The following is a 26,810-nucleotide window of genomic DNA, read 5'->3' as shown; positions in this document are numbered from 1 at the left end:
AAAAACTTAATTGAAACTGTAAAACATTATAGAAAATAAATATAGAGCTGTATAATTAAGGTTAATATTCTCAAGGGAAATTAATATTAATAAATATAGCAGTACCAAGAAAATTTTATTGGTAACAATACCGTTACAATCTCGGCAGTCAAAACATTTTAACTTACATTTTCTAATTGTTTTACAATGCAGAAAAGTAAAAGTAAAACGGCGCAACAGACAAAAACAATACGATATAAAACTATCTAATTAATCATAAACATTAAACGAACTGTTTATGATTTATCTAATGATTGTTATCACATATTCTACCAGAAATACTGTTTTGTTTTTTTAAATTAATTAACTAATTTTAATTATGGCTCTTTACAGGCTACATAAATTAGTCTTTTTTCTAGATGAACAAGTTGATAAAAATATTTTTTATGTTTCAACAAATATTTGAAGAATGCTTTAATGCTTCTTGCTTGGTATATCTCTCATAAATTATATTGGAAGATAGTGATAATTCTTGTGTCAGAAATGGTATGTTAAAGATGTTTTACTAGGGACTCTTTGTGTAGTGTTAATTCAGTGACATGTAGAATTTTCTTTCCGATTACAGAACATTGGACCAACGTCTCAATTCTAAGGCGGTTGAAAGTTACCTACAACAAGACTTTCAACCAAAATAAACCAGTCATAAATTAGGTATGTACTTTGAGCATATTTCTAAAAAGAACAGATGGACGGGAAAAAATATCATCGAAGGGAAGATTGGAAAACGAACAGGAGGAAGGTCACTGAAGTCCGACGCGCTGTGTGGACCAAACTAAAGAAATTATTGGTCACTTGGTCACCGTTTTTTTTCGTAACAAGGGGCCGTCCTCTGCCGGAAACACTGCGACCTATTGTGTTTGTTCCCCTTCTATATCTGCACCCATTCTCCTATCCCTGTGCCCTGCACTGGCTTATGCAGGTCCTTGATAGGATGGGAGCATAGTTCCTCCGGTTTCAGCTTAGCTTTCCCAAATAAAAAGTATCGCTTGCGATCCAGAGCCTCGCAATGGCATATTATGTGCTCCGCTGTTTCAAGATCTTTATCGCAGAGTCTGCAGCAAAGACTTCCTTGATACAGGTTGAGCTTGTTCAGGTAACACTTGACAGCCATGTCATGTCAAGAGGCCTGTTGTAATCCGCACTTTATTCCTGCTAAGCATTAGCAGTTCTTTTGCGGTTTTAGAGCTAGGTCGTTGGATAAAAGCCTTGCTGTGCCTGTGCCCCTGTCTGTTTCTCCAATGGACATTGTGCTTTTCCCTGATCCAGAGTTTTAGTGCACTACGGGCCATACATTTGGGTATTCCCAGTGCTGGCTCTGGACCAAGATACGATGCCGATGATCCCTGCCTAGCTAGCTCATCGGCTTTTTCGTTGCCTTGGATGCCGCTGTGGCCCGGCACCCAGAATAATTTAATTCTGTTTCTTTGTGCCAGAGCTCCCAGTTCACTCAGGCATTCCCAGACGAGTCTCGACGACACCTTTGGGTTCTTGGTCACGGTTACAAGAAGCCTCTCTAGCCGCTTAAGATAGAGAAGGATGGAGAACAACGATCCGCGCAATTGAGACATGATGTCACCATACCCTTTGGAGAGTTAAGGGACAAGAAGAAGAAGACAAATAGCTATGATATTTTTATTTAACGAACATTTCTTGTGACCAAGAAAATAATTTTATTCATGCTTTTAGTAAACACATACGGGACATACAGCGACAGTAGCCTTGAGCAGTGTCCTGTAAATAACATTACGTCTAACCTGTTATCTATTAAACGGCAACTTTTGTTTGAAGTGCCGCATATTGTACTGGAATTACAGAATGGTCCCTTATCTGAACTCCCATTAACCTTTAAACGGTTAGATGTGGCTGTAAACAATCGAGGCGAGGCAGCACAACAAACACATAATAACCTTTTCAACTCGAAAAATCCAGAAAACCATAACGCCGATTACAGGGAATGTAGAGAATAATAGTTGCGCGTGGGCTTTATATACAGATCGGATCGTCCATAAATGGGGTTTCAGCGCTTAAGGGGTCCAGTATGGTTTTAGACGGACTTATTACCGTGTGATTAAAATCGGAAAATAGAGATTTAGAAGAAAACAAGTCATCAGAAATTGAATGAAATTTATTTCATCGATTCGCATTATTAATGATTTGTTATCGTTTTTATATGTATATATACACGGGGATTTGATTAGGCACTGATTGTAAATATATATTAATATACAGGGTGGTCCGAACTGTATTCCGGAAATTTCGGCAGCATATTCTGCAGATTAAATTAAGTAAAAAAGTTCGTATAAATGTATGTCCTAAAATTCTTAGTTTCGGAGATACAGGGTGTAAAAGTTTTATTTTTATTTCGATTTTTTCCAAATAATTTATAAAGTAACGTCAATATTTGGATGAAAATTGGTGTCTGGGAGTTTTTTGACGTGATAAATTTGATTTTCATGTCAATATGACTCCCATTTGTAGAGGGCGCCACCTAGATATGTTTTAACTGGTTTGAAGAGTAATAACTTTTCGTCCATACCTGTATAAAACTACTGAGTAAAAAAATATCCATTTACAACTTTTCTACATAAAAAAGGTCTCTTAGTAAAAATCGCTACGAGTAATGGTTCTCGAGATATTTGGAATTGAAATTATTAAACTTGTCATCATTGACATAAATTAAACATGTTGATTAAATAGTAATTAGACCAAAATTAGAAAAAAAAACTGTTCACAGAAAAATTTAATATTAATTTAAAAAAATTAAAATTTATTATTTCAGTCAAATAACCATACTCAACGCGTGCTTAGTTTTTGTCAATAATGACATGTATTGACTATTTCCATTCTAAATATCTTGAGAACAGTTGCTCGTAGCGATTTTTACAAAGAGACATTTTTTACGTAAAAAGTAATGGAAATTTATATTTTTTTAGTCAGTAGTTTTATACAGGTACGGACGAAAAGTTATTACTCTTCAAAACATTTAAAACGCATGTAGGTGGCGCCCCTACAAATAGGAGTCATTTTGACATCAACGAGGGTTTATGATGCCCAACGGGTAACTCTACACACGGGCAACAGGAACGGATGGAATTCTGCACTGTTCTGTGCTACCGTCTGGATCGGTCTTCTTGATCTACAATTACGAACAACCAAATAAGATTTAAGAAAGATAACACTCAACTAATCTTTCTACACCACGTGGGCGTGGAAAAGTCGAAAACCAGTCAACAATACGAATAAAAATCAGTTGAGCATTGACTTAGACTAGGCAGAAGAATTATAGCATACCTTGGAACTATTCGGAGACTTCTTGGGCACGTGGAATCGGAATATCGGTCGGAAAAAGGCTATTTTAATCCCATTATGGAAACTGGTCGGTGGTCCATGTAAATCCCACAAAATACAACCACGTCTCTGACCAAATCTGTTCCGGAAGACTTCATCCTTCACTAGGAAGACCTGCTAATCACCAACAGGGAATGCTTTACGGAACGGCAGCCAGTTCTTCACGACGACACTCTTCAGCCGGGGAGTACACAAGAAGTGATGCAAGGATTCGATTTCCTTCACAAAATCAGATTTCAACCGGAAATCTCCCTCCAGGATATAGATAGAGAACTATATATCGTGACTAGTCCAACTCACAAAAAGGTATAAATAAAAAATGATGTTCTAGATTATTTTCACAGCCATCTTCGATATCCGGTCAATGAACGAACTAAACTCACAAATTCCCACAATTAAATGAACGAATTGCACACTGCGATCCACATCAAAAATAACCAATTTAACTACGAAATTTTATCTGATAATTATAAAATTTCAATAACCAAAACACAGGATAAATAAATCCAAAAACATCTGATTTGATCTGACAGTGACAAGTGACAAGTGATGACCAAAGATAAAAAGAGGTCGACAAAAATTCTAATGCTGGGCGGCATCCAGGGACAATATTCTGTGGCTCTATAGCGCGGTGTATATCGGGTTGCATAATTGTAAAATTTAAGTAAAATAATATTTAACAATAAAATTATAGTAAACATGATGCAAAAATAATAGCTATTTGCGATATTTTATGAGCTAGCACACAGAGGTCGTTGCGATGAAATTTGACTGTTACAGTAGAGTCTTCTCATCATGTATTTAAGGTGAAAAGCATCTCCTGCGCAAGCACCACCTGGCCGTCAGCAAAATTTAAAGTAAACATTTTTGTGCGCCTATAGGAAACCCATAGGTTCACATTGTCTTTTCCATGCTTCCAGGGCGACTTCTATATAGGCGTTGAAAATTAAAGGGGAGAGGCTGCAACCCTGTCTAAGATCAATGGTGTTTATTATAGGTTTGGGCAGTCGATTTCCTACTTTTATGGGGGATGTTTTTTGATTATTTATCTTCATCGATGTCTAGCCGTTCGAGAACCTTCCACAAGGGACTTTTTGCCGGGGTATCGTAGGCCTGTTAAATATCTACAAAAATCAAGTGAACTTTGTGTTCTACGGATATTTGTTCGTCCTGAAGTTGCTGAAGTATGAAAAGGTGGTCTACACAAGATTTTTCCTGTCTAAATCCACGTTGATGTTCTCCAATTTTATGCCAAATTGCTTTTAGTTTGGATTGTAGAATTTTACTAAACAACCTGCCTATCGTACAATTGACACTTGGTCCTCTATAGCAGCCAGGGTCTCTCCGATTTTCCCTTTTGAATATGAATCCTAAATAAGATATTTTCTAATCTTGGGGTATTCTATTGATTGCTACGCATTTATTCATTAGAGCTACTAAGCGTTCGATTGGAGCGTAACCCCTGCATATAAGTAGCTCAGCTGGGATATTATCTGGACCTGGAGATCGTTTATTTTTCATTTTTTTTAAGTTCTTTTTTCACTTCTTCCACTGATATATTTAGTTTTGTTTCTTGATATTCTATATTGGCTGAGCCATCTACTATATCATCTGGCCTACTTTCAATTAATATTACCCTGTACTGAGATGTCCAGATTTTTAAGTCATTTCATGTGTTGTTCCTGCCATGTTTTCCCCGTTTCTTGTTTCCGTTTTAATCTTCTCTACGTGTTACCTACTTTACAAACTGATTTTTTATTACTTAAATTTAACTCTTTCCTTAGGTTTTTTACAAAAACAAGAGCGGAAACATCGAGGGAAGATAATGAGTGCATTTACCAGATACCTTCTGAATATGGTGAGTGGTATAATGGAGTTTTCTTCGTCATAACGGGCATCAAAAATATGTACATAAAGGTGAAGCTTTAACTCAGGTATTCCAGCCCATGTGTGGTCAAAGCAGCACACTATAAAGTAGTTGAAATCTCCGGTTGTCCACAAGGAACATTGTTGGAAAAAAGATAAATTTGGAAGCTGTTTTTATATCAAACAACGATAACATCTTCAGCAATCCATGTATGGAAATTTTAGTTTCAAAATTTCGCAGTCACTTGTCAAACGGATCAATGCTGGCGTCTTCAGCGGAAAATCGCGCGTCTGACTGCATCCAAGTTTTTGCACGAGTAGGGTTGATTATATAGTTTACACATCATTGACACATCTGAACGAAACCTTTGACGAAACGTTGTTTAAGTTCAAAATTCTTTTACTATTGATATTATCTACCACATACCTGTATGGGTTTATTTAAAATATAAATACAAATACAAATAAATATAAATACAAATTTAAGTACCTAATTTGATGGATGTAGGGGCTCTTAACTGTGCAATAGAATAGGAGCGGCAAGAATGCCAAATCGGCACTTACTTTCCGTTTCTTTCGTCGAGAGAATCTAGAAAAAACTCGGCAATTGAAAGTATTTTAGGTGAGCGTGAGAACTAACAGTGAATAGACCATTTTCCTCAGCGCCTTGTACTACTACGTCGGCAATACACGCAGAAAAATTTATGAAATTTCCTCCAAATATAAATTTTCCATTAAATAGTTTTTGTTTAATTTTGAATTATTTAGATGCAATATACCTGTACAACCCTAAACAAGTTATATATTTTTTTAAATAGATTTGTATGCCTGGAAACGTTCTATCCTTTTTAAATCATGCTATAAATAGTGTTAATTTTTGATAATTTTTATGTCAAATTTTAGCAAATGTCTAGAGATTGCCCTCGCCAAAATTATCATCGATTGTCATTACCCAACCGTTTTTGACGCGGTTTTTTTTTCGATCATGCAATATTTTATAGGCTGCCCAAAAAAATCATTTTAAGAATAATTTTGTTGTGTTAGGGTTTTTTCATGGAATGCAATCAAAGGTTTATGAAATTTATTAGTTTTTGAACAATGCAATACCCAAGTAGCATCTATCTGACTTCGAACTAAATCTGACCTGAAGCGACGTCAGACTTTGTGCAAATTTAGGTCGGGTGCTGGTGATACGACCGGTGACGTCGCTTTCCTATTAAAAGCGACATCGTTGGATCCGAGTCGATAAATCCAACGATCTGTCGACGTACAAAATAACAACGTATCATTTTTATTAATTTCCCAACGTCGTTCCCATGTTGGCTTGCACGACGTACATATACTTAGCCCGACGTCTACCCGTTGTCCGAATAGGATACGTCTCACTGATAATCCCTAAAGTAACGTCCAATTATATTTTGTTGTATTTTATGTTCATATTTATAACCTAATTTACGTATCTCTATTTACGTCCGTAAATACAACCCATTAAGTAGCAATTGCGACCTAATGAACATCATGAACATAACCTAATAAAAAGTTTTTGTAAACAAACTTAATTTTTTTATAATGCCTAAAAAAACACTAAAAAGGCATTTAGACATTCATCTACATTTTACAAAAAGTGGTCGAGGCTTTTGCAAAATAATAATAGTAGTAGTGATGTCTTGCCTCCACTCATAAATGCTTTTTATCCGGAAGAGATGCTGCATTACACTGGTGCATCTTAATTTCATTTTTTAGCTTAGGAAACCAGCAGACCCCATCCTCCTCTCACATGTGAGGTTAGGCTTAAAAAAAGTGGCTGCCCATTGTTTTAAGGACAAAACAAAAACTAAAATATAGTTGCACAAATCCACAAATCACTGATACGCAAAGTGAGGTTACGTGGCGTACGTCGGAATTATATACGTCATAATACGATTGCTGGTCGTCCGGTTTGATGACTTCGGTCGTGTGAGACGACTAATGTTGGAGACCCGGTCGGAATTGGTATATTGGTAGTTCATATTAAGTCGGACACAGAAATCCGCCATTATTAACAAGTATCCGATTGTCAGCCATTTTAAAATCGTTTTTTGTTTTTAAAATTTATATTCACATTTCGATTTCTAGTAGAATAATATTGATAAGGTTGAGTTTGGGGGGAACCACAGTACAGTTTTATGATTAAACCAGCTAGAAAATTAAAAAAACATTTTGCGAGTTGGTAGATATTTTTATTTCATAAATCTACCTAATTTTGAAGGCGCTCGTTGTTTTCCGGAGTATTTTAATCAGATATATCAAAAAAGTGACTTCCGTTGACAAAACTGATGTCTGGATTAATGATTCAGAATTATAATATGAAATTAGATAGGCACTTATAGTGATATTCGAGAAGTGATTAGGACTCCATTTGTAATTATGTAGTTTGGTTAGGTTTTTATGTATTCTTGGTAGCGAATATGAAACCAAATGTAACGTAAGTGCTTAGCGACGAATTTTAAGTGACTAAAATCCAACGTAATATGACGTTGGTATTTGGTAGAATTACATTCCCTATTAGGTCAGATAGCGACGTCGAGGCGACCCGAATCTGTATTCCCCATTTAGGTGCAAATAACGGTCGTCAAGCGTTCGAACCGACGTTGGTACCCGACGTCGGGTTTATTGAACGCGACGTATACCCAACGTTAGATAACGTCTAAATTCTACTTACGATTCTCTATTTTATTTTGGTGTATTTGCGTCAAGTGATGCCAAATTAATTTAATGTGCTCCATATAAACACCAAATAACACACCATTTTCTACCAGCCTGAAGCACACCATTTCTAGAACACACGAATACGTGAATTACCTGTGGCAATCCCTTTTTTTCTACAATCAATTTAATGTGTTCCTTTCCTTTATTTTAACAATTTATTGAGGCTGTTGCGTAAGACTAACAATGACGCACAATTTTCTCATCAGACGGAAAAATACCGCATCATTCTCTTTGAACGCTGTAGGTTTATAACAGATTTTACTTCATTCATAGAAAAAAAGAAATAATATTGCATAAGAGTCCATGTTTTCCATTCACACGTCAATAAAATTTAATATTTTATTGATGTAATTAATTTACGTTTTGATATAAGCATGTATGATGTTATTTTTGTCAGGAATGTAAAGCATTTTTTAAATGCTTTTATTTCTTACTGGGAGGGGAGAGAGAGAGAGAGAGAGGTGTTTTTTGTGAAAATTTCTGAAATTGACAACGGATGGAGTTCCTTCAATATTCTGTAAGAGCGTTGCCTCGTTAGCCAGTTTGTCTGCTCGGTCGTTATCAGCAACGTCAGAGTGTCCAGGAATCCACATAAAGTTAATATTGTAGTTTCTTTCAGTAAATTTATATAGTAGATCTCGAATGCTGCAGGTTAGAGAATTTTTGTAGTTTAAAGAAGCAATACTGTTGAAGGAACTAAGTGAATCAGTTAGTATTAATGCTTCAATCGGTGGCATGCTCCGAATTTGGATAAGAGCCTGATAAATAGCTGTGAGTTCGGCTGTTAAAATGCCAGAGAAATTAGGTAATCTGATTTTTTTAATTAGCAACCGTGCTGTAAAAAGCACAGCCAACACCTTGGTCAGATTTCGAGCCATCTGTGTAAAAACAAACATAGTCACGAGGGTATTTTTCATCACTAAATTTGTATTAGACTAGTTTTGTAAAGATATCTGAATATTTCAAATTTTTTTAATTTGCAATTTTTTTAAGTTCTATATGAACTGCAATAGGATCCTTCCATGGAGGGAGCTGTGTGTCGGAAAAAGTGCATACTAGGAATGTTTTGTTGGGATGAAAATAGGTGGCATCTAATATTAATGGGGCGTTGTTATTTAGGATGAACAGTATACCTTTCAATGTCTTGTAAGTCGAAGAAGTTGCCATAGTCAATCAAAAAAGGCTTTGACTTGAGTATGGATAATTCTCCTACGATACAAATAAGAATATCCAGATAAGACATAAATACTCTCCACTGGTATGGTGCGAAAGGCATCCAAATATAATCGTAGCTCCTGGTGGAGTATTGTATGCAGAGATTTTAGGTACGACTTCCTGGCAGAGTTATAGACAACATCACCATAGTCAAGTTTAGATAGTATAGAACTATTAAGTAGTTGAAGAAGACATGTAGGATGGGAATCTCATTTAGAATTACCAAAAGCCTTTATAATGTTGAGATGTTTGAGACACTTTGATTTAATATAAGATATATGTCACCTCATTAATGGCACATAATATGTATTTTACAGGGTTGTTCACCACATACGACACGGAGTATTGTAGCTAAACGATTAGATTTTTACAAATTGTAAGTTTTGGGTTCGTTGAAGGACTATTAGAGCTACAATTTAAAAATATTTTTACAAGATACAGAGTGTCCCAAATAAATAAAAAATATCAAAGTTGTATTTTTTTAAATGGAACACCCTGTATATTATTGCATTTTTAGTTTCTACGATTAAAATAAAGGTAAATTTGATTAAGGTTTATTATACTTAAACCTTACCGTTTTTGAAATATTTTCAATTTTTTAAAATTGCAGTATACATTTTAAGGCTTCATTTCTCCGAGGGTATCAATAATAATACTAAATATTTACTGAAGTTTATTTATTGATTAGTTATTGTGTTACAATAATAAAAATTATACTACCTTATACAGAGTGTCTAAAAAATATTTTAAATAATTACTAGCTTTAAACGGCAATAACTTGTTTAATTTAAATGGAGTACCCTGTATATTTTATGGGAATCAGATGCACAATTTAATTGTCTATCAAATTGTATTATACCACTTTTTAGCTATCCCTTCAAGTTTTCGTAGAAAATGCATTTTCTTATAATTTAGACCTCATTTATCTAGAACATTTTTTTAGATTGTTTTTAGTAAAACGATGATATTACTAGCCCATTTGTTTGCAAAAAGAAAACTATTTAAATCTTTATAAAAGAGTATACCATTAGTTAAATATACCACCAGTATTTCCGCCCAAATACTAATTAATTACATACTTAATTGTGTGCGTTAATAAATTATTCTAAATAAATGTGGATTTGAATCAGAAACCAATATAATAATAAGTTATGAAAATGAACGTCTCTGTTATAAATAAGCATTTGTCAAAAAATGAAATATAATTTTTAAGGTGTTAGTTTTTTACGACACTGTCTAATACACAAATAATTCAGTATTTTAGTATTTGGAGCAATTATTATTAATCAACGCAAATAGTCAATTAATGTAGTTTGAATACTGGAATCATATTAATTGGTCCTCTTTAACAAATATTTAAACAGTTTTTTATTTTTTAATGAAATAAATAAACTATATTGACAATATTAGTGTCTGTACTCTGTAAAAATTTGGTACATCTTTAAAAATAATCTAAAATGTCAATATTCCATGGGTATATTTGATAAATGAGTTCTAAATTACAAGAAAATGCATTTTCTACGGAAGCTAGAAGAGATAGGTAAAAAATGGTGTAATACAGTCTGATAGACAATTAAATTGTGCATCTGATTCTCAGAAAATATACAGGGTGTTCCATTTCAATTAAACAAGTTATTGCCGTTTAAAGTTAATAATTATTTAAAATAAATATTTAGACACTATGTATAAGGTAGTAAAATTTTTATTATATATATATTAAACTGATCAATAAATAAAGTTCAGTAAATATTTAGTATTAAAAACTTTGATACCCTCGGAGAAATGAAGCCTTAAAATTTATACTGCAATTTCACAAAATTGAAAATATTTCAAAAACGGCAAGGTTTAAGTATAATAAACCTTAATCAAATTTACCTTTATTTTAATCGTAAAAACTAAAAATGTAATAATATACAGGGTGTTTCATTTAAAAAAATACAACTTTGATATTTTTTATTTATTTGGGACACTCTGTAACTTGTAAAAATATTTTTAAATTGTAGCTCTAATAGTCCTTCAATGAATCCAAAACGTACAATTTGTAAAAATGTAATCGTTTAGCTACAATATTCCGTGTCGTATGTGGTGAACAACCCTGTATATTAGATTTATAAGACAACAGTCTTATCAATATCTCCTGCTACAATATTTTTCTATGCCAACCACTATAATATTTTTCTATGCCACTACTTTTTATATTCCTTTTGGTAAATAGATTCTCTTCTAGGTAGAAGTAACGCTTGTCCTGCTTCTAGAGATTCTTTTTCAATATTTTCTCCATTTTAATGAAAACGTACTCAAACGTGTGCCGAATTTGTGTGAAAGGCGTTTTTTTTTGACAAAAAAAAAACTGAACTCGATTGACAACAACCGTCAATTTATAAAAACATGTCATTTAATCCAATAGTAACCTGGTAACAAACAAAGTTCCTACCAGCAGCGTTAATAAAACTATGCCGGAAGATTAGGTTTGTTTATTTTAAAACGGGACAAAATATACTGAATTCAGTAAGAAATAAAATAACCTCGGGCAATTATTGTCCCCACTTAATGAGAGGTGTTCTGGTGACAGTAAATTTTCCCCTGGGTAATTTACACTCTTATAATTCCCTTGGTGCACAAATAACTATTAAAATTTAGAACGTTGTACAATTAATATTCAGAAAATTATTTTAGTTGCAAAGTCGTGATGTGACATATAACAACCTCATTTTTAAAAATTCCTAACAAAATTTTTCTCGGCAAAAATAGCCAAATAATTTATGCAAAACGATTCTCGTAGCAAAAATCGAGAAGATTGCACCCAAAATGAATTCAAATCGGACGATTTACTAAATCGTGAAGTAAGAAAATTATTTAAAAAACCATCAGACAATACGCGTTTAGGTAATTTCTCGATGACCCGCATTCTCACGAACTTGTCAGATTTAGCATTCTTGCGAGGAAGTTACGCAATGCGCAGGTGAATAATGTGCATGGGAAATTTTTGTAACTGTTGCTTTTAAAGGATAGACGTTGCTTGAAAGGAAAATTAGCTCGGATTTAGAATATTCATATAGTTTCATCTCGGTTTCATCATAAAATTGTTATTCAATCATGATGTTTCCTGTAGTTTTATTATTCTTTAGGAAAAAATGCATTTTGTCTCGAGAAATTGATTAAATTAAAGTCTATAGCTTTGTGTCAATCTAATTTATTAAAAAAGGGATGGGTGTTTTACCACCGAAATAGCGTTTGAACCAGCATCAGAGTAAGAAAAATCTTCGGATTGTCACAGGGGTTTTAACAGGACATCACTGTCTCCTCAATGAACCCCTCAATAGTCTGAAGCTGAAGAAACAACGTCTAATGCAGATTCTGTAGGGAAAATGGGGAAACACCAAAACACCTCATCACTGAGTGCGCCCAAACGACAACCATTCGTTCCATAAACTTTGGTACGACTGATACTGGAGATGGAGAAATAACCTCTGTAAAACTGTCTCAGATACTGGCTCTTGTCAAAGCCCTGAGACTGTATGGTGAGCTATATATAACCCAAGAAAGTAAAGCAGAATAGATCTATAAGGCCGAATTGTTTATTGTCATCCTTTCCGTACAATCTCCAATCTACGACGTAAAATTCAAAACTAGATAAAAAATTTCACATAGATTTTGAGCTATTTCAGAATGTTGGGTCACCCTGTACACTCCTCTTTGTGTCAAATATTTTAAAATAAATGGTATAATAATATACAGGTTAACACGAAAAAAAAAACAAGGTGAAACTCTATATACAGAAATTCTTCCACCCACACAAGACTGGTAGTTTCGCAAAACAAAATTATATCTGCAAATTCCATTGTTGTTCAATTTGTTTTAGTTGCAAATTACATCGAGTCAGATGAGAACGCTTAATTAGAGATGTTCGAAGATATCGATTTATTACTTTATCGATATTGATATTTCTATAAAATATCCACAGTTGATTATCACTTTGATAGAAAACATATTTTTAGAGTACTAGGGAGTAAAATCTGTTCAACGAATCAGGGAAGTTTTTGACAAACGACAAAGATGACAAAACATTCAATTTATCTGTGAAGTAAAATTGCAGACAATTGTCCCTGTCAAGCCTCCTCTTATTGGATAGACTATAAATATAGATTAGTGTGTTAAACTTTACCATTTTCAATTAAAGCAATAACAGCTCATACAAACTTTTGAAATTCTCTCTGTTGCAGTAACTGACAACAACCAATAATAATATGAATTTTCCATGACAGTAATATTCCAAAAACAATAAACACTATTTCGTAGGTGCTTTCATTCAGATCAAGGGCAGAAGCATGCTTTTTATGCTAAAATTGTTATTAATAGTTAGTGTCTTGTTCAAACGCCAATTTCTCCAACAAAAAAGAGCTATAGGGGTAAATCAAAAAACAAACAATCGAGCAAAGGTGCAATTTGAGGATAAAGTACAGTTCGTACCAAATAAACTTTTAGTCACGTGATTGAGTTTGACAGGCACACAGTGGGGTATTTGACACAGATAGTTGATCGAAATTTTTTTATGTAGACCTTATATAAATTATTGCTATTTTCAGTTAAAGAGGAAATAATATGAACAAAATAAAGGATAATTCGAGGATTCTAAAAAAAGAAAGAAAAATCACTGTTCCAGTGTTTCCACGGTCAGTGCCAGTAGTAATATCGCAACTACTACTACTAATGCTACGACTGATCCGCGAGCAATGCCCATACCACTAAAGTCGCTACTAATGCCAAATTGTGCTATACTGCTAATGGCACTAATGCGATCGCTTTGAACAATTGCCATCGCGGTTTACACCTCGCATTAGTATATCACTAATTGGCAAATTAGAGGAAACCAAGAATGTTTTTCTCATTTTATCAGCGAAGTCGCAAAAGGTCGCAGTATTTTATTTTACTGTATGAAAGCCCAATGTTTACTAAGTGAAACGTATATAGACAATAAATGTCACAAATTTAATCAAATTTTCTGAACGCCTAACTTTTAGTTGCAAAAAATCGTTAGTATAGAGAATATCAAACAAATAATACGTTTTGTAGAATACATACCTGCAGCTTGCTGAGCCATTTTCAATCAAAACAATAATATAAACGTAAAAAGAGCAATTTTAAAAAAAAATGTGCTAAGATAAAAATGTGGTAAACTGTCAAGTTTAAGCTGCAAATAGATTCAGTTGTAAGTACGAGCCCTAACAACTATATGTTGGGACAAGGTCTTTTTTTGCAATAAAATAGTAATTTGTTAAAACGATTCAATTTATTTTGTTTATTATTCTAAATTCAAACATTACAATATGATATATGATCTAGACAATTTTACTATATTTTTATAACTTTGCAAACAAATCACTTTTTGATAATAGCTTATTTTGCCAAAATCAAGCTAAATTTGCTAACAACTATATATTACAGCACAACAAGAAATTTGTTTAATACGGAGTTACATCAACTTTCGCCTTAACAACTGCCTGCCTGAACTTTTAATGACATTGTATTTATAATAGCGTTTGAACCAGCATCAGAGTAAGAAAATCTTCGGATTGTTACAGGAGTATTAACAGGACATCACGGTCTCCTCAATTAACACCTCAATAGTTTGAAGCTGAAGAAACAACGGCTAATGCAGATACCAAAGATTGGTACATTTGAAGAGAAAAATTATCCCAAATTTCCTGCAGTTTTGTCCGCAAATCAAAAATTGTTCGTTGAGGGTGGTTTCTTAAATATTGCTTCATTTTATGCCACACAGTTTCTATAACATTGAGGTCCGGACTTGCAGGATAGGATAGAACTAGATATTATTATTACCGAACCAATTTTTAGTCCATTTTGCTGAATGGCACGATGCTACATCTTGTTGAAAAATATAGTCTCAAGTATATGTTGATATTTTTGGGCGTTAACAGTGCCATCTATAAAATTTAATTTGCCCAAACCTCTTGCTGACATGCAACCCCAAACCATAATCCCCTTAGGAAATTTAACAACCCTCTTTAAGCAATCTTTATGAAAAGCTTCTGCTTTATTTCGTATTATTCTTTTTCGATGATATCCAACGCAAACATCAAATGTAGACTCATCGCTAAATATGACCTTATTCCAATCTTTTTGTGTCCACGGTAATTTAGATTTTGCCCAATTGTAGCGATTTTTCTTTTGAATTTCTGTCACTAGCGGTTTTTCTTTGGCCTAAATAAGAATTTGTATCAACAATCTTCAGGTAATTGATTATCCACACAAAATAAAGTTTACCTTGTAAAACCCCAGACCGCATTTATGGATATATTTTCGGCAACATTCTCTTGATATATTTAATCCAGTTACAGTATTCCATTTAACTGTTACTTCGCGAAGAGTACTTCTTCTCGCAGACATGCAAATTTTTACTAAATTTCATAAATCTCTCTGAGATACAACTTTTGGCCTTCCCGAACTTTGACACCTAACGCCTACACTGGCAGATTCGCCGTATTTTTTTATTATATTACAGACCGTGGTTTTTGGAATACTTAAATCATCAGAAATTTTTCGAATTGTTTTTCCCGTACTGTATTGACGAATGATAATTTCGCGTAGTATTTGATTTGTAGCTTTTCCACGGACCATTACTTAACATGTATTAAATTAACAAAATTGAAAATTAAAAGAAATAAAATGACTTACAGTAAGTCTCACTACTCAAAGTATCGATTCACTTACAAGCTATCAATGCTGAAGTAAACAGTTTGCGACATTTCTGACGTTTATAGCAAAGCCGCCTATGATATTAATGATTTAAAAATACTTGCCCCAACATTTAGTTGTCAGGCAAATTTGTCCTTTTATGAACAAAATCCGCTACTGTAAATATGGATTGATTTACAAATTCATAAAAATATTGTCAAGTTGTTTAGGATATATGGCTATATTTATATTTAAAAAATTAAACATATATTTTTCAGTCATTTTGAAAAACCAGGGCAATAATTCCAAAATATGACCTTGTCCCAACATATAGTTGTTAGGGCTCGTATAAACAAACTGTACCTAGATATGATACGTACATTAATGAAGTATATTTAAATGAAGTATGTTTAAATAAAGAAATTAACATGCTCTCGAATACCACTTCGATAATTTATATTCATATTAGTTTCTCAATTTAATCGTAGAATACTAAAGTTGTAGCCTTCACTAGTATATCTAAGGTATATATAATAGACATTACAAGATCGAATCAGTGTTTATTGGAGAAGTAATAAAAAGGATTTTATGGTTGCATATCTTGAATACAACAATAAATATCGATAATTCTTTTAATGAACCGTGTTATTTGCCTTGGTGTTTGTGCAAGTGCGGCCTTCATGTAACGGTGAAGGTCTCGGGGCAGAGGTGTAGATGATATAATATAATTTGTTTAGAATAGCCTTTAGGAATTAATTCTATATTCATTTTCTGTACATTTTTCTCGATATTTTAGATTTTTTTATTTTTTTAAATTTTTGTAAAACATTAATTTGAAACTTTATATAAGCATCTTGCGCCCTGTATATCAGGAACTAAGAGGGCTAGGACAAATTTGTGTGTAATATCTTTAGTTTCATAAAAAAGTAGCATAGTTATGTGCAAACCGCATATTTATATATCTATTCATAAACGAGAAACCCTGTAACATGCACGAAAATGGGACACCCTGTACATACATATAATAAAGAGTATCGAGAGAGCTTTTAGTAAAAATAAGTAAATATAAGTTTTAATAAGATATTTTAGTTGTCTTATTTCACTCAAAATTATAATCAAACAATATACTAACTACTTAAGCACAGACTCTGCATTTTGAATCGACCTCCGCTCCTAGAACAGTTACAATAAAATTGAAATAATTTGCAAACGGATATTGTATTGGTTAATTCAGTTTAATTACAAAACTAAACAGTAATTTTCCCACCAAACACAACGCCGCAGCAATTCAAATAAATTGATTTCGGAAATTATTTATTTATCTAGCGTTGGCTACCTTCTTTTTTTATTCAATTTCAGCAAAACACTTGTAATTCTTCATGGTCTAAGAACATGCAAAATTTCCTAATTTATTATCTTGATGCCTCGTAGCTTTTAAAAATTGTTTCTATCAATCAACCTGTCTTCGGGAAGATATCTATGTTATGCTAATGATTTTGATGTATTGGAAGTCTTAAAACCATAATTCATATGTGTGTTCCTAATTAATAATTAATTACTTAATAATTATGTTTATTAACAAAAGTATCTAAACTAATTTAAAGTTACAATATTAAATAATTCTTTAAATCTCATGATAATTAGTTCTTTCTTTCCAATAGTTAGATTACTTGTTATACACGAAGGTGTATATCTGGTTGCCTATGACAAAGGCGCAATTTTAAACATAAAAACGAGTATCTTTGTTTTTTATTACTGATTTGGTCTCTAATGATGTAAAATGGTTTTTGCCATATTTTCCAAAGGTTAAATAACAATATTATTAAGTTTTTAAACTTACAATTTCTAATCCAGGTGGTGGTCCAGCTTCATAATGTTTTACAGAAGTTAGGCGGTGGTTGCTGGGTAACAAACTTGCTACTTCCGTCATGTTTGCTTATAAAAACATTACCAAGCCAAAGGCAGTTTCTGAAAAATAAAAAAATTCAATTTTAAGAATATCATCATAATATTAACATAAAGTAGAATTTTTAGAGAGATTACTGCTATTGCAGTAAAGAAGCACAAACTATACAATTATATATCTAGAATTTATTAGACTAATATGTTTTTAATTATCTGTATAATTTGATGTAAAAAATAGTATTTTTAGATAATATTATAAAGAGATTTCATCAGCATCAGGATTCGTTTGACTGCTGAAAAATATATTTAAACTAATAATAAAAGTTTATTAAGTAAAAAGAAGTGAAACTTTTACATTTTTTACGTAAACTAAATAGGAATTAAAATACTAATGTATTATGTACCTCATTTATAACAGAACAAATTAATATGTGTCACAATAATAATTGACTGAATAGAAATACTAATATTATGTGAATATAATAATGTTCTAGATAAATCTACAGATTTTACATCAGATTTTAATAGTTTCTTGGTTTATGTTGTGTGTTTGATAAACTCATAATTTTTTTGGAAATACCACAGAAAATCCTAAAGAAGATGAGATATTTCTTGACGGTTTGGTGGAGGAACTTCATAAATCATAAATTCTAACAAATACTGGTTGAAACTGTAGATAATTCAAACCAGGATATAGCTACTTGGTAGACCGTGGTATTCAAAGTTTATATGGCATGATAATTAATATAATTATTCAAAATTATTATTGTTAGTTCCCAGTTAGTCAGTATGACACAAACCGAGCATCGGTGTATATCGGGCCAAAAAATACCCGTTAAGTTTCTGTTCGATTCGTCTGTATGTGTCTTACTGTTGGCGGTTGGAATCGCCATGAATGTTTGTAGGCATAATGTGGATTAATATATGTTTTGGTGCCTGAAGAAGCGACAATAAAGTCGCGAAACGTCGCAAAAACATTGTTTCCTTTCAAGCCTTCCCAAATACCCACGATTTTTTTTTCTGCATTATTCAAAATATTTCTCATAAAATCTTATTATAATTAAGTAGGTATTAAAAAAACGAAAACGTAATCTAAATTTACAACTGTTATTAGTGAACTATTATTGATCGTTGTCAATTTAGTTTAGGAGAGTTAACTTGTCAGATAATAAAAGGTGGTATTTCTAACCTTCATTATAGTTGTTCTGTTTTAATTTCAGTTGCCTGTAATTTTTAATATAAGTTTTAAAGTAGCTCAACCTAAGACGTTTATGGATGTAAAGCACCAGATTGGCGGGGCGTATTTCAGTCTTTTACTACAGAAAAATATTTTTTGTTGCTCTGTATTTTGAAGCGACCAATAAAAACAGAGAAAATAAAAATCGATAATTTTCGGACTGTGCCAATTGGTTACTAATCGACCAGATACTTTTTGTCTATTAGATATGCTATAAAAGCTGGTAATTATACAATTCGACCATTGTAAATACCCGACAAATTTCGCAAGGCCGACGAGGCCGATGCTTTTCACTGATAAGAAAAAAAAAATGTTTGTTTAGATAATTTTCGAGATATTTTTTCTTTCTGAATGCACATTTTTAAAGTATTTTATATTCTTTGTCCGCTTGATCTATTATACTGGTTGCACGTATCGAGGTTCTGTTTCTTCTAGTTTTAAAAAATGTTCTTATTTCTTTGTAGTTGTAGTGGTAGTAGTGTAAAATTAGATTAATTTTATTAAGTTTAATTATAATGTTTATTGTAGAATACCAGAAATAGTTTAGTAGTGTTTTTATAGTTTATTATTTTGCAGTTAAGTAGTAGGTGAAAGGATAATTTGGTTATTTTTTCTTTTTGTTTGATTAATTAGTAAGTTTGATAATTTTTTCAGTGTAGAAGTCTAGTTGAAGTAGTGAAGAAGCAGTTGTGTAGTGTTTTTATAAGAGATTATATTAGTTTATTTTGTAGATGAGTAGTAGGTGAAGGTATTTGGGTATTTTTTCTTTTTGTTTTTCTTCTAATTGTAGTAATTCTATTAAGTATTGTGATAGATATACTATATCTCTTCCTTCAACTTCGTTGAAAAGTGCGTTATCATATAATTTTGGTTTTCTGGTAGTAGAATATACGAAGAAAAAATCTGATCAAATTTATTTTAAATTAAATTAATCGAGTTTTATTAATCAAATTAATAGTCAAATAATAATAATAGTTAGTTTCTAAATACTAAACAGGGTGCGTTTCCTACGATGTTCTCTATGGGTATCTCGGAAACTACTGTAGATAGAGTCGGTTAAATGGGGAAAAAATGCAGTTTTGTGGGGCCATAAATATGCGCCTTTCGGATTTTTCGGAGAAATTCAAGGCTTACTAGATATTTCGAAAAAAACAAATTTTGGCTATTTTAAAACTTTGTCTCTAATTCCATTATAATCTACCGTATGATCGAATAAAAACGGCGTCAACGATGGCTATGAAATGAAGATCGCTGTCATTTTATACCTATGTAAAATTATATGGGAAATATCATCGATCGTCATTTCATAGCCATCGCTGAAGCCGTTTTTATTCGATCATACGGTATTTTAGACAAAAACTTTTCAGATAAAAGTTGTAGATAATCACATACCTAATGAGTTTGTGTTTTCTGTTCTTTTTTTCTAAAGCCTGTCATTTTTGACATATGACACAAACATTATGTTTTTTTTTAAAATGGAAACCATAGTTGGCCATGACTTCATAAAAAGCGCCATGTTTTAAGCCTGTCAGCGATATAGGTATAATATGTTTTTTTCGAAAAATTACGAGTTATAGCCAATTCTTTTCTTTCTTGGCAAATTTCCATACCAATAATACCATGCCAATTAGTTGGCATCAAAAATGTAAAAAGTTTCATGTTTTCAAAAAAAATTTCATAAAATTCGTAAAGCACTCAATTTAGAATAAAATAATCTAAGAATGAAATGATTCTTTTATAAACCTGCATTAAATCAAATTAAAATAGGTATGTAATTTTTTTTAAAATATTAATTAACAGCAATTAGCATTATCATAAATTATAAATAATGTATCAACATATCGAAATAATAATTTCTTTGTTAATACGGTTTAGAATTCTTAAAATAACAGGCAAAAATATTCTACAATTTACAAAAAAATAAAAGTTTCGTTTAAATTTCTTAATCAGCTGATCACTATTAAAGTTCGCAGAAACCCTGGGCTATATTATAACATTACTCTGAGGAAAATAACGAAAATAATCGATATTTTTGACTCCGCCCAGAAAGGTTCATGATTTGTCCTCCAGTTGGCAGCACATTTTGTCTAGTCGGTTGGGCAACTTTAAGAATATATAAACAAGGATATAAGGGAACACCTTTCGTGAAAAATATCTGTCACTAGTTGAAGCCTGGCGCATCCGCCACGACATCAGGGAAAAAAATACTTTTCATTTTTTTTAATTAAATGAAAAACAAAAAATCCGGCGACGACAGTTTTTAGAAGAGCCAATTAGCTATCTTTTAGTAAAAAAAGCAACTTTCTAGAGCAAGTCGTTACTTCAGTAGAGACGACACAGATAAACATTACCATTTTATATAGGTATGTAGATTATTATCAGCAAATTAACCAGTGCAAAAAAAACTGAATTCTCTGGTTGTATATATATAGTAGCCAAACATCTGTTCGAAAACAGCCTAAACGTATTGATACTTGATTTTTGATATAAAAATGTCTAAAAATAATTCTTAAATGGAAAAAGATATAGAGTTTCTAGATATTCCAATTATTCAAAACCTTACACATTATAGTCTGTTCAACAGAACTGTCACTGTCAGAGTAGTGTCTGTCATTTTAATTCACAAGAAAATTGTATTTTCTGTCAATTTGAATTTAAATCTTCTTTGAGTCGTTAGAAAGATTTTAATATTTATTTTTAAAATAACTTTTTACTTTTTTCTGACTTGAACCATCTTAAGCATTCTTTTTTATAATTGTTTATGGCGATTTTCTTTAAATGACTTATAGGGTTTAAACAATTTTGCAGCAATGTTTCGTCAGACAGAAATTATTATTGATTGTTTTTTTTTCTTTTTTTCTGTCATCGATCACCAGGATCATTAGCCATATACAACTAGTATGTTAATAATGCAATTAAAAGGATCTATCTCAATATCCTCAAAGGGTTCACTCTTACAAAGACAATTCAAAATTTAAAAATCTACATTGACATAAACATTTCAAGTTGAGTGACAAAGGATCAAAAACTAAACACAATGCCAATGATTGATTGTTGTCCTCCGATTATTGATTGTTATTTCAATAGCTACTGTGACGCTTTTTCTTGGAACATATGGCAATTATACCGTTTGTTTTTAGTTAAAATATACCCAAGAGATTTATATAAAACTGACCTTTTATAAATAAGTTGATGTTACCTAAACACATTTATTTATTATCCAGGAAGAAAAACAAAAATATTTACCTATCGAAATAGAGACTATATAAATTGAATTTCTGTGAAAATTTATTACGGCTATTTGCAATATAATAAGTGCGACCTGGGACAGACGCGAGTCAATAGAAATTGCAGATTAACTTGTTTTGAAACTTTTTCAATTTCCTTTTAAGGGAAATCCAGTAGTGCAGACTGTAAAGAGGTTTTAGCAGCAATAGCAGTCGCCAACTTCTGACTCATACCGAAAATAATTTGTATCAGTGCGTCCGTCAACGTATAGCCTCGATACGATTTATAAAAAATAAATCACTCGGTATTCTATTTAAAAATGTGGGTTACTTTGGAAAAAAATATTGAACAGATTTTATGATGTCTAGCTTGAATTTTTAATTTTATATGATTTATATATAATTTGCAGGGTAACTTATTTACAGTTTTATAGAAATTAAGATATAAAGGGTTCGGCAATAGTGCGTCGTGCATCTGTAGCTCCTATAAGAATAAAATAATACAAAAAATGTTCATTTTTTGATTCTCAATCTAACAAAGAAATAATATACAGAGTGTTCTATTTAAAAAATTGGTCAAGTGCGAGTCGGACTCGCGCACGAAGGGTTCCGTACCATTCATTATCTATACAACATTAGACCACTATACTATTATAAACTTTTTTTCCGATTTAGCTGAATTAAAAAAATGAAGAAACACATTACTAAAAATTGTATTAATCAATAATAAATATGTAAAAATTAAAAAAAAAAACATTAAAAAAAGTCGCCTTGACTAGGATTCGAACCTGCCTTACTACGGCTTCAACGTCATAGCACCGTAAAGTCCTAACGCTTTAACCATGCGGCCACCGAGGACTTGAAAGATTCTATGTAAAATTCTTACTTAAAAGATAATGTTTAGAAGTAGTTTTTTATTTATAAACATTTATTTAATTCTGTTTCTAGTATTTGTTCTTATAGCGGCAACATAGATACATTATCTGTAAAAATTTCAACTGTCTAGCTATAACGGTTCATAAGATAGACCTTTGTGACAGATGGACGGACGGACGGACAGCGAAGTCTTAGTAATAGGGTTCCAGTTTTTACCCTTTGGTTACGGAACGAAGAAAAATTATTTTACATTTTAGAAAGTTTGGCATAGAATTTTAAACACACTGTAATTTTTAAGATTGCGATATTTATACGAAAGATTGTACAGACCAGCTGTAGTAAACATCTAGTATAGTTTTAATTTCAGGATTAATTTCATTTTTTGTTATATTTTTAATGATTTTTGCAGAAAAATATATTTTTTATTTATTTATTAGTATTTCTGAAACTATTAAAATATATTTTATAATATCTTAGGATTATGTAAAGTGATGAGAAGGGAAGCCAAAAATACAAGAATATACAGGGTGTTCCAATTAAAAAAAATCATCCCGATCCACTCACACTTTTTTAAACCTGTAGAAGTTAAAATATTTTTCTCAAATATATCCTAATACATACGAGTAGTTTAGGTTTTCACTTATACAAAATTCCTAAGTTTTTTATTATCGGAGCTTCAGATGCCCGACACACTGTGCCTGTATATTATTATTATTAGTTAAATAATATTGTTTGCTTGTTTCAAATAAATTGAGCATTTAAATCATTTTGAATCGGATTAATAATGATAACTTATTATTTTGTATGATTGTTTATTGGTACTATCATTAGAAAATTTTCATGATTAGTGAACTTTGCATACTTTGTTTTTTTCTTGGTAAATACACTTTAGCCCTTTATGAAGCTTAGAATAATGCAGTAGATAATGCGACACTAAACATTTTAAAATGTCATTAATGTGAAGCAGAGAGAACACTAATAGGGCATTTCGTAGACAAGTTTATTTTGTCACCGCGCTTCCCAGACGCACATAGCGTTTAGGCGGTCAAAAAAGGAAGTGTTCAACTTTGCAAGTTAAACATTTGACAGGATTAATTAGATTGTCAGTAGCTTTTTCTATTTCTTAGCTCTAGAAGGAGGTAACTAAAATCTGTTGATAATCGGAGTAATAAATTGTTCTTGACTGAATGTGCCTGTTCTTTTAGCTTGTCAGAAGAGAAGATTATTGTCATTATTGATTATTTCAGATTCCACGATTATTCGGCATTTTTGTTTTGTGGTTGAGATCCAGACAAAATGTTTCCTTTAAAGGTAAGTTTTATCTCGGTAATTATTTTAACATGCCTAATAGTAATAGTGAGTGCACATAATGCCCAACCAAGTCAGATAAAAAAGATATTGTAGATTGCAGCCTTGAGTTGGAGTATGGCAAGGAGTATGGAGTTAAATAAATTATTATGTTCCTAAACAGTATTTTATTTATAGGTTTTAATGCTTTAAAGTCTAATAATAAATTTTTGTTGTCAACAAAATAATCTAAAAAAGCTACGAAGATTTCGTATTATAAACTTGACAGATTAAGATTCAGTTCAAATATACAAATTTTAAATTTTTGGCGCCAGTATATATTAGGTATGAATGCAACCTACTATATCGATAATGCGCTCATAGTTCGGGTTAGACGTCAAAGGCCGCGCTACTAACACAATCTTCAAAAATTAACGTTGATCGGTCTCTCTCACTCTAGTTATTAGTATTCTCTCTGTGAAGTTTTAGTTATTTTTTATATACAAGATGATAAAATGGTATTTTATCGTCGACCGAAAAGATTAATGAATTAATTTCGGGAGACTATATTGCAATTTTATCGTCGTGTATAAAACAATATTTTTTTCCATAGCGAGTTATGTTTTAAAAAATATTCAGAAATTATTATTTCAAGAAATTTATTACGAGTAGAAAAATATTGTGCTGGGTTGGTGTTGGTTTCTATGTAATTTGACAAATAAATAAAGCTGTCTCTTTAGTTGTCCGTTTTGAGTCAATATTGCTGATTGAATTGGAGCCAGAAATGGCTCAAAACGAAAAGTAAATTACCAACAGATATTCAGGTTGAGGCGACAAACGCCATATCCAAACTACTTCCATTTAAATCTCGAATAACCTATGAAAAGGAATACAAAAATTTTCAAAAATGGAAGCAATTAAAAAAACGGGCGAGAAGAAATAAAGTTTTTAACCTGTCCTCGCTGTTAAATTATCATTTAATCTTCAATTTTGGTTTTATTTTTAATAGACAAATAAAAACTATGTCTATCGCTTGACTCTCTGACGCGCTAAGATCTTGACTCTTAAATTAACTTTTATTCATTAGCATCTATTTATACCAAGCCTGTTTGATAAAAATCACAAGCATATTAAATTTCTTAATGGGTTTCATTTTACCTCCACCTTTTGTGAATTGTGTGAGACGGAGTGATGTTGAAATTTTTTTTTGCTACAAAACCCACCTGTTTGTATCTTATATAGACCTCACGATATTCTTATAGCCAGGGACTTCTACCTATTATATTAACATACTGATCTGATAGATAACTGAATAATACAGCTTAAATCAAGGACGAATAAGGACTGCCTAAAGGATTATAAAATTCTCTCAGATATTACAAAACAATTCGACTTCACAGAATACTTTACAGGTGTTTTGATTTGTTGTTCTTGTAATTTCTTCGGTGGACATTTAAAAGGTATAATTATTGGTGTGTTGTTTCGCTTTTGTAATAATTACGTAGGTTTAATACGGAAATTATACGTAGCGTATAAATTTAGTTGTCATATTGAATATTATTGAATGAGCATATTTAAAATAAAATTTATTATTTTTGGATATTTAATATGCAGAATCTTCGATCATTAGAATTTTAGAAAAATATATTTATTACTGCTATTTTAAATTATTGGAGGAATTTTTTTAGTACAAAAATTACTATTTAAAAAAAATGTGAGTTGCATTATAATTGAGACCTTTGAATAAAAAGTTATAAGGAAGAAGGATATCAAAAAACTTAAGAACATTTTAATCTAAGCAGTTTTTTGAACAGGTGGGAGTTTCAGTGCGTGGGTGCTTAGTGATTTTATAATTTAAGGGTAATTATATTATCTATACTAATATATAAAATCCTTAAGTGACTGACATATTGATTAATCACGATCCTGCTCAAACCACTCAACGTAAGAAGCTCAATTTTGGCATACAGGTTGATTCTAGGGTGTAGAGGTTCGATTTTTCGAAATTCCAGTTCCAAGAGGGTGAAACCACCCCTCAAATATTACAATATTTTTTATTTCAAAAACGGTCAAGTTTCCGAAAAAAACGCTTAAACACGTATATTTTATTTTGTTTTTTTACATATTTTAAGATTTTTTAAAAATGTATACAGGGTGTTTCGAAAAATCTGGTTATTGATTAATCACGATCCTGCTTAAAGCGCTTGACGTAAAAAGCTGATTTTTGGAAAACAGATTGACTTTACGGTGTAGAGGTTCGATAAGAAGGGATTTTTCGAAACTCGAATTATAAGGGGGTGAAACTATCTCTCAAATATTAAAATATTATTTATTTAAAAACCGGTGAGTTTTTCGGACAAACTCTT

General features: G+C 31.9%; 1 protein-coding gene across 1 annotated transcript in view; it reads right to left on the bottom strand.

Annotated features, from left to right (window-relative positions):
• Positions 1 to 26,810, bottom strand: part of LOC115880955 (serine/arginine repetitive matrix protein 1) — a 179,692-nt gene that overhangs the window by 115,892 nt on the left and 36,990 nt on the right. Inside the window, exon 2 of the mRNA XM_030898297.1 lies at positions 17,753 to 17,880. Within this exon, the coding sequence (XP_030754157.1) occupies positions 17,753 to 17,842 (90 nt within the window). The 5' untranslated portion in view covers positions 17,843 to 17,880. The remainder of the gene's footprint in view (positions 1 to 17,752; positions 17,881 to 26,810) is intronic.

Source organism: Sitophilus oryzae, unplaced genomic scaffold, assembly GCF_002938485.1.
Source record: "Sitophilus oryzae breed Bouriz unplaced genomic scaffold, Soryzae_2.0 scaffold_1667_pilon_pilon, whole genome shotgun sequence".
Taxonomy (NCBI): Eukaryota; Metazoa; Arthropoda; class Insecta; order Coleoptera; family Curculionidae; genus Sitophilus; species Sitophilus oryzae.
The sequence above is the reverse complement of the archived record's forward strand: the minus strand, read 5'-3'. Positions and strand labels throughout refer to the sequence as shown.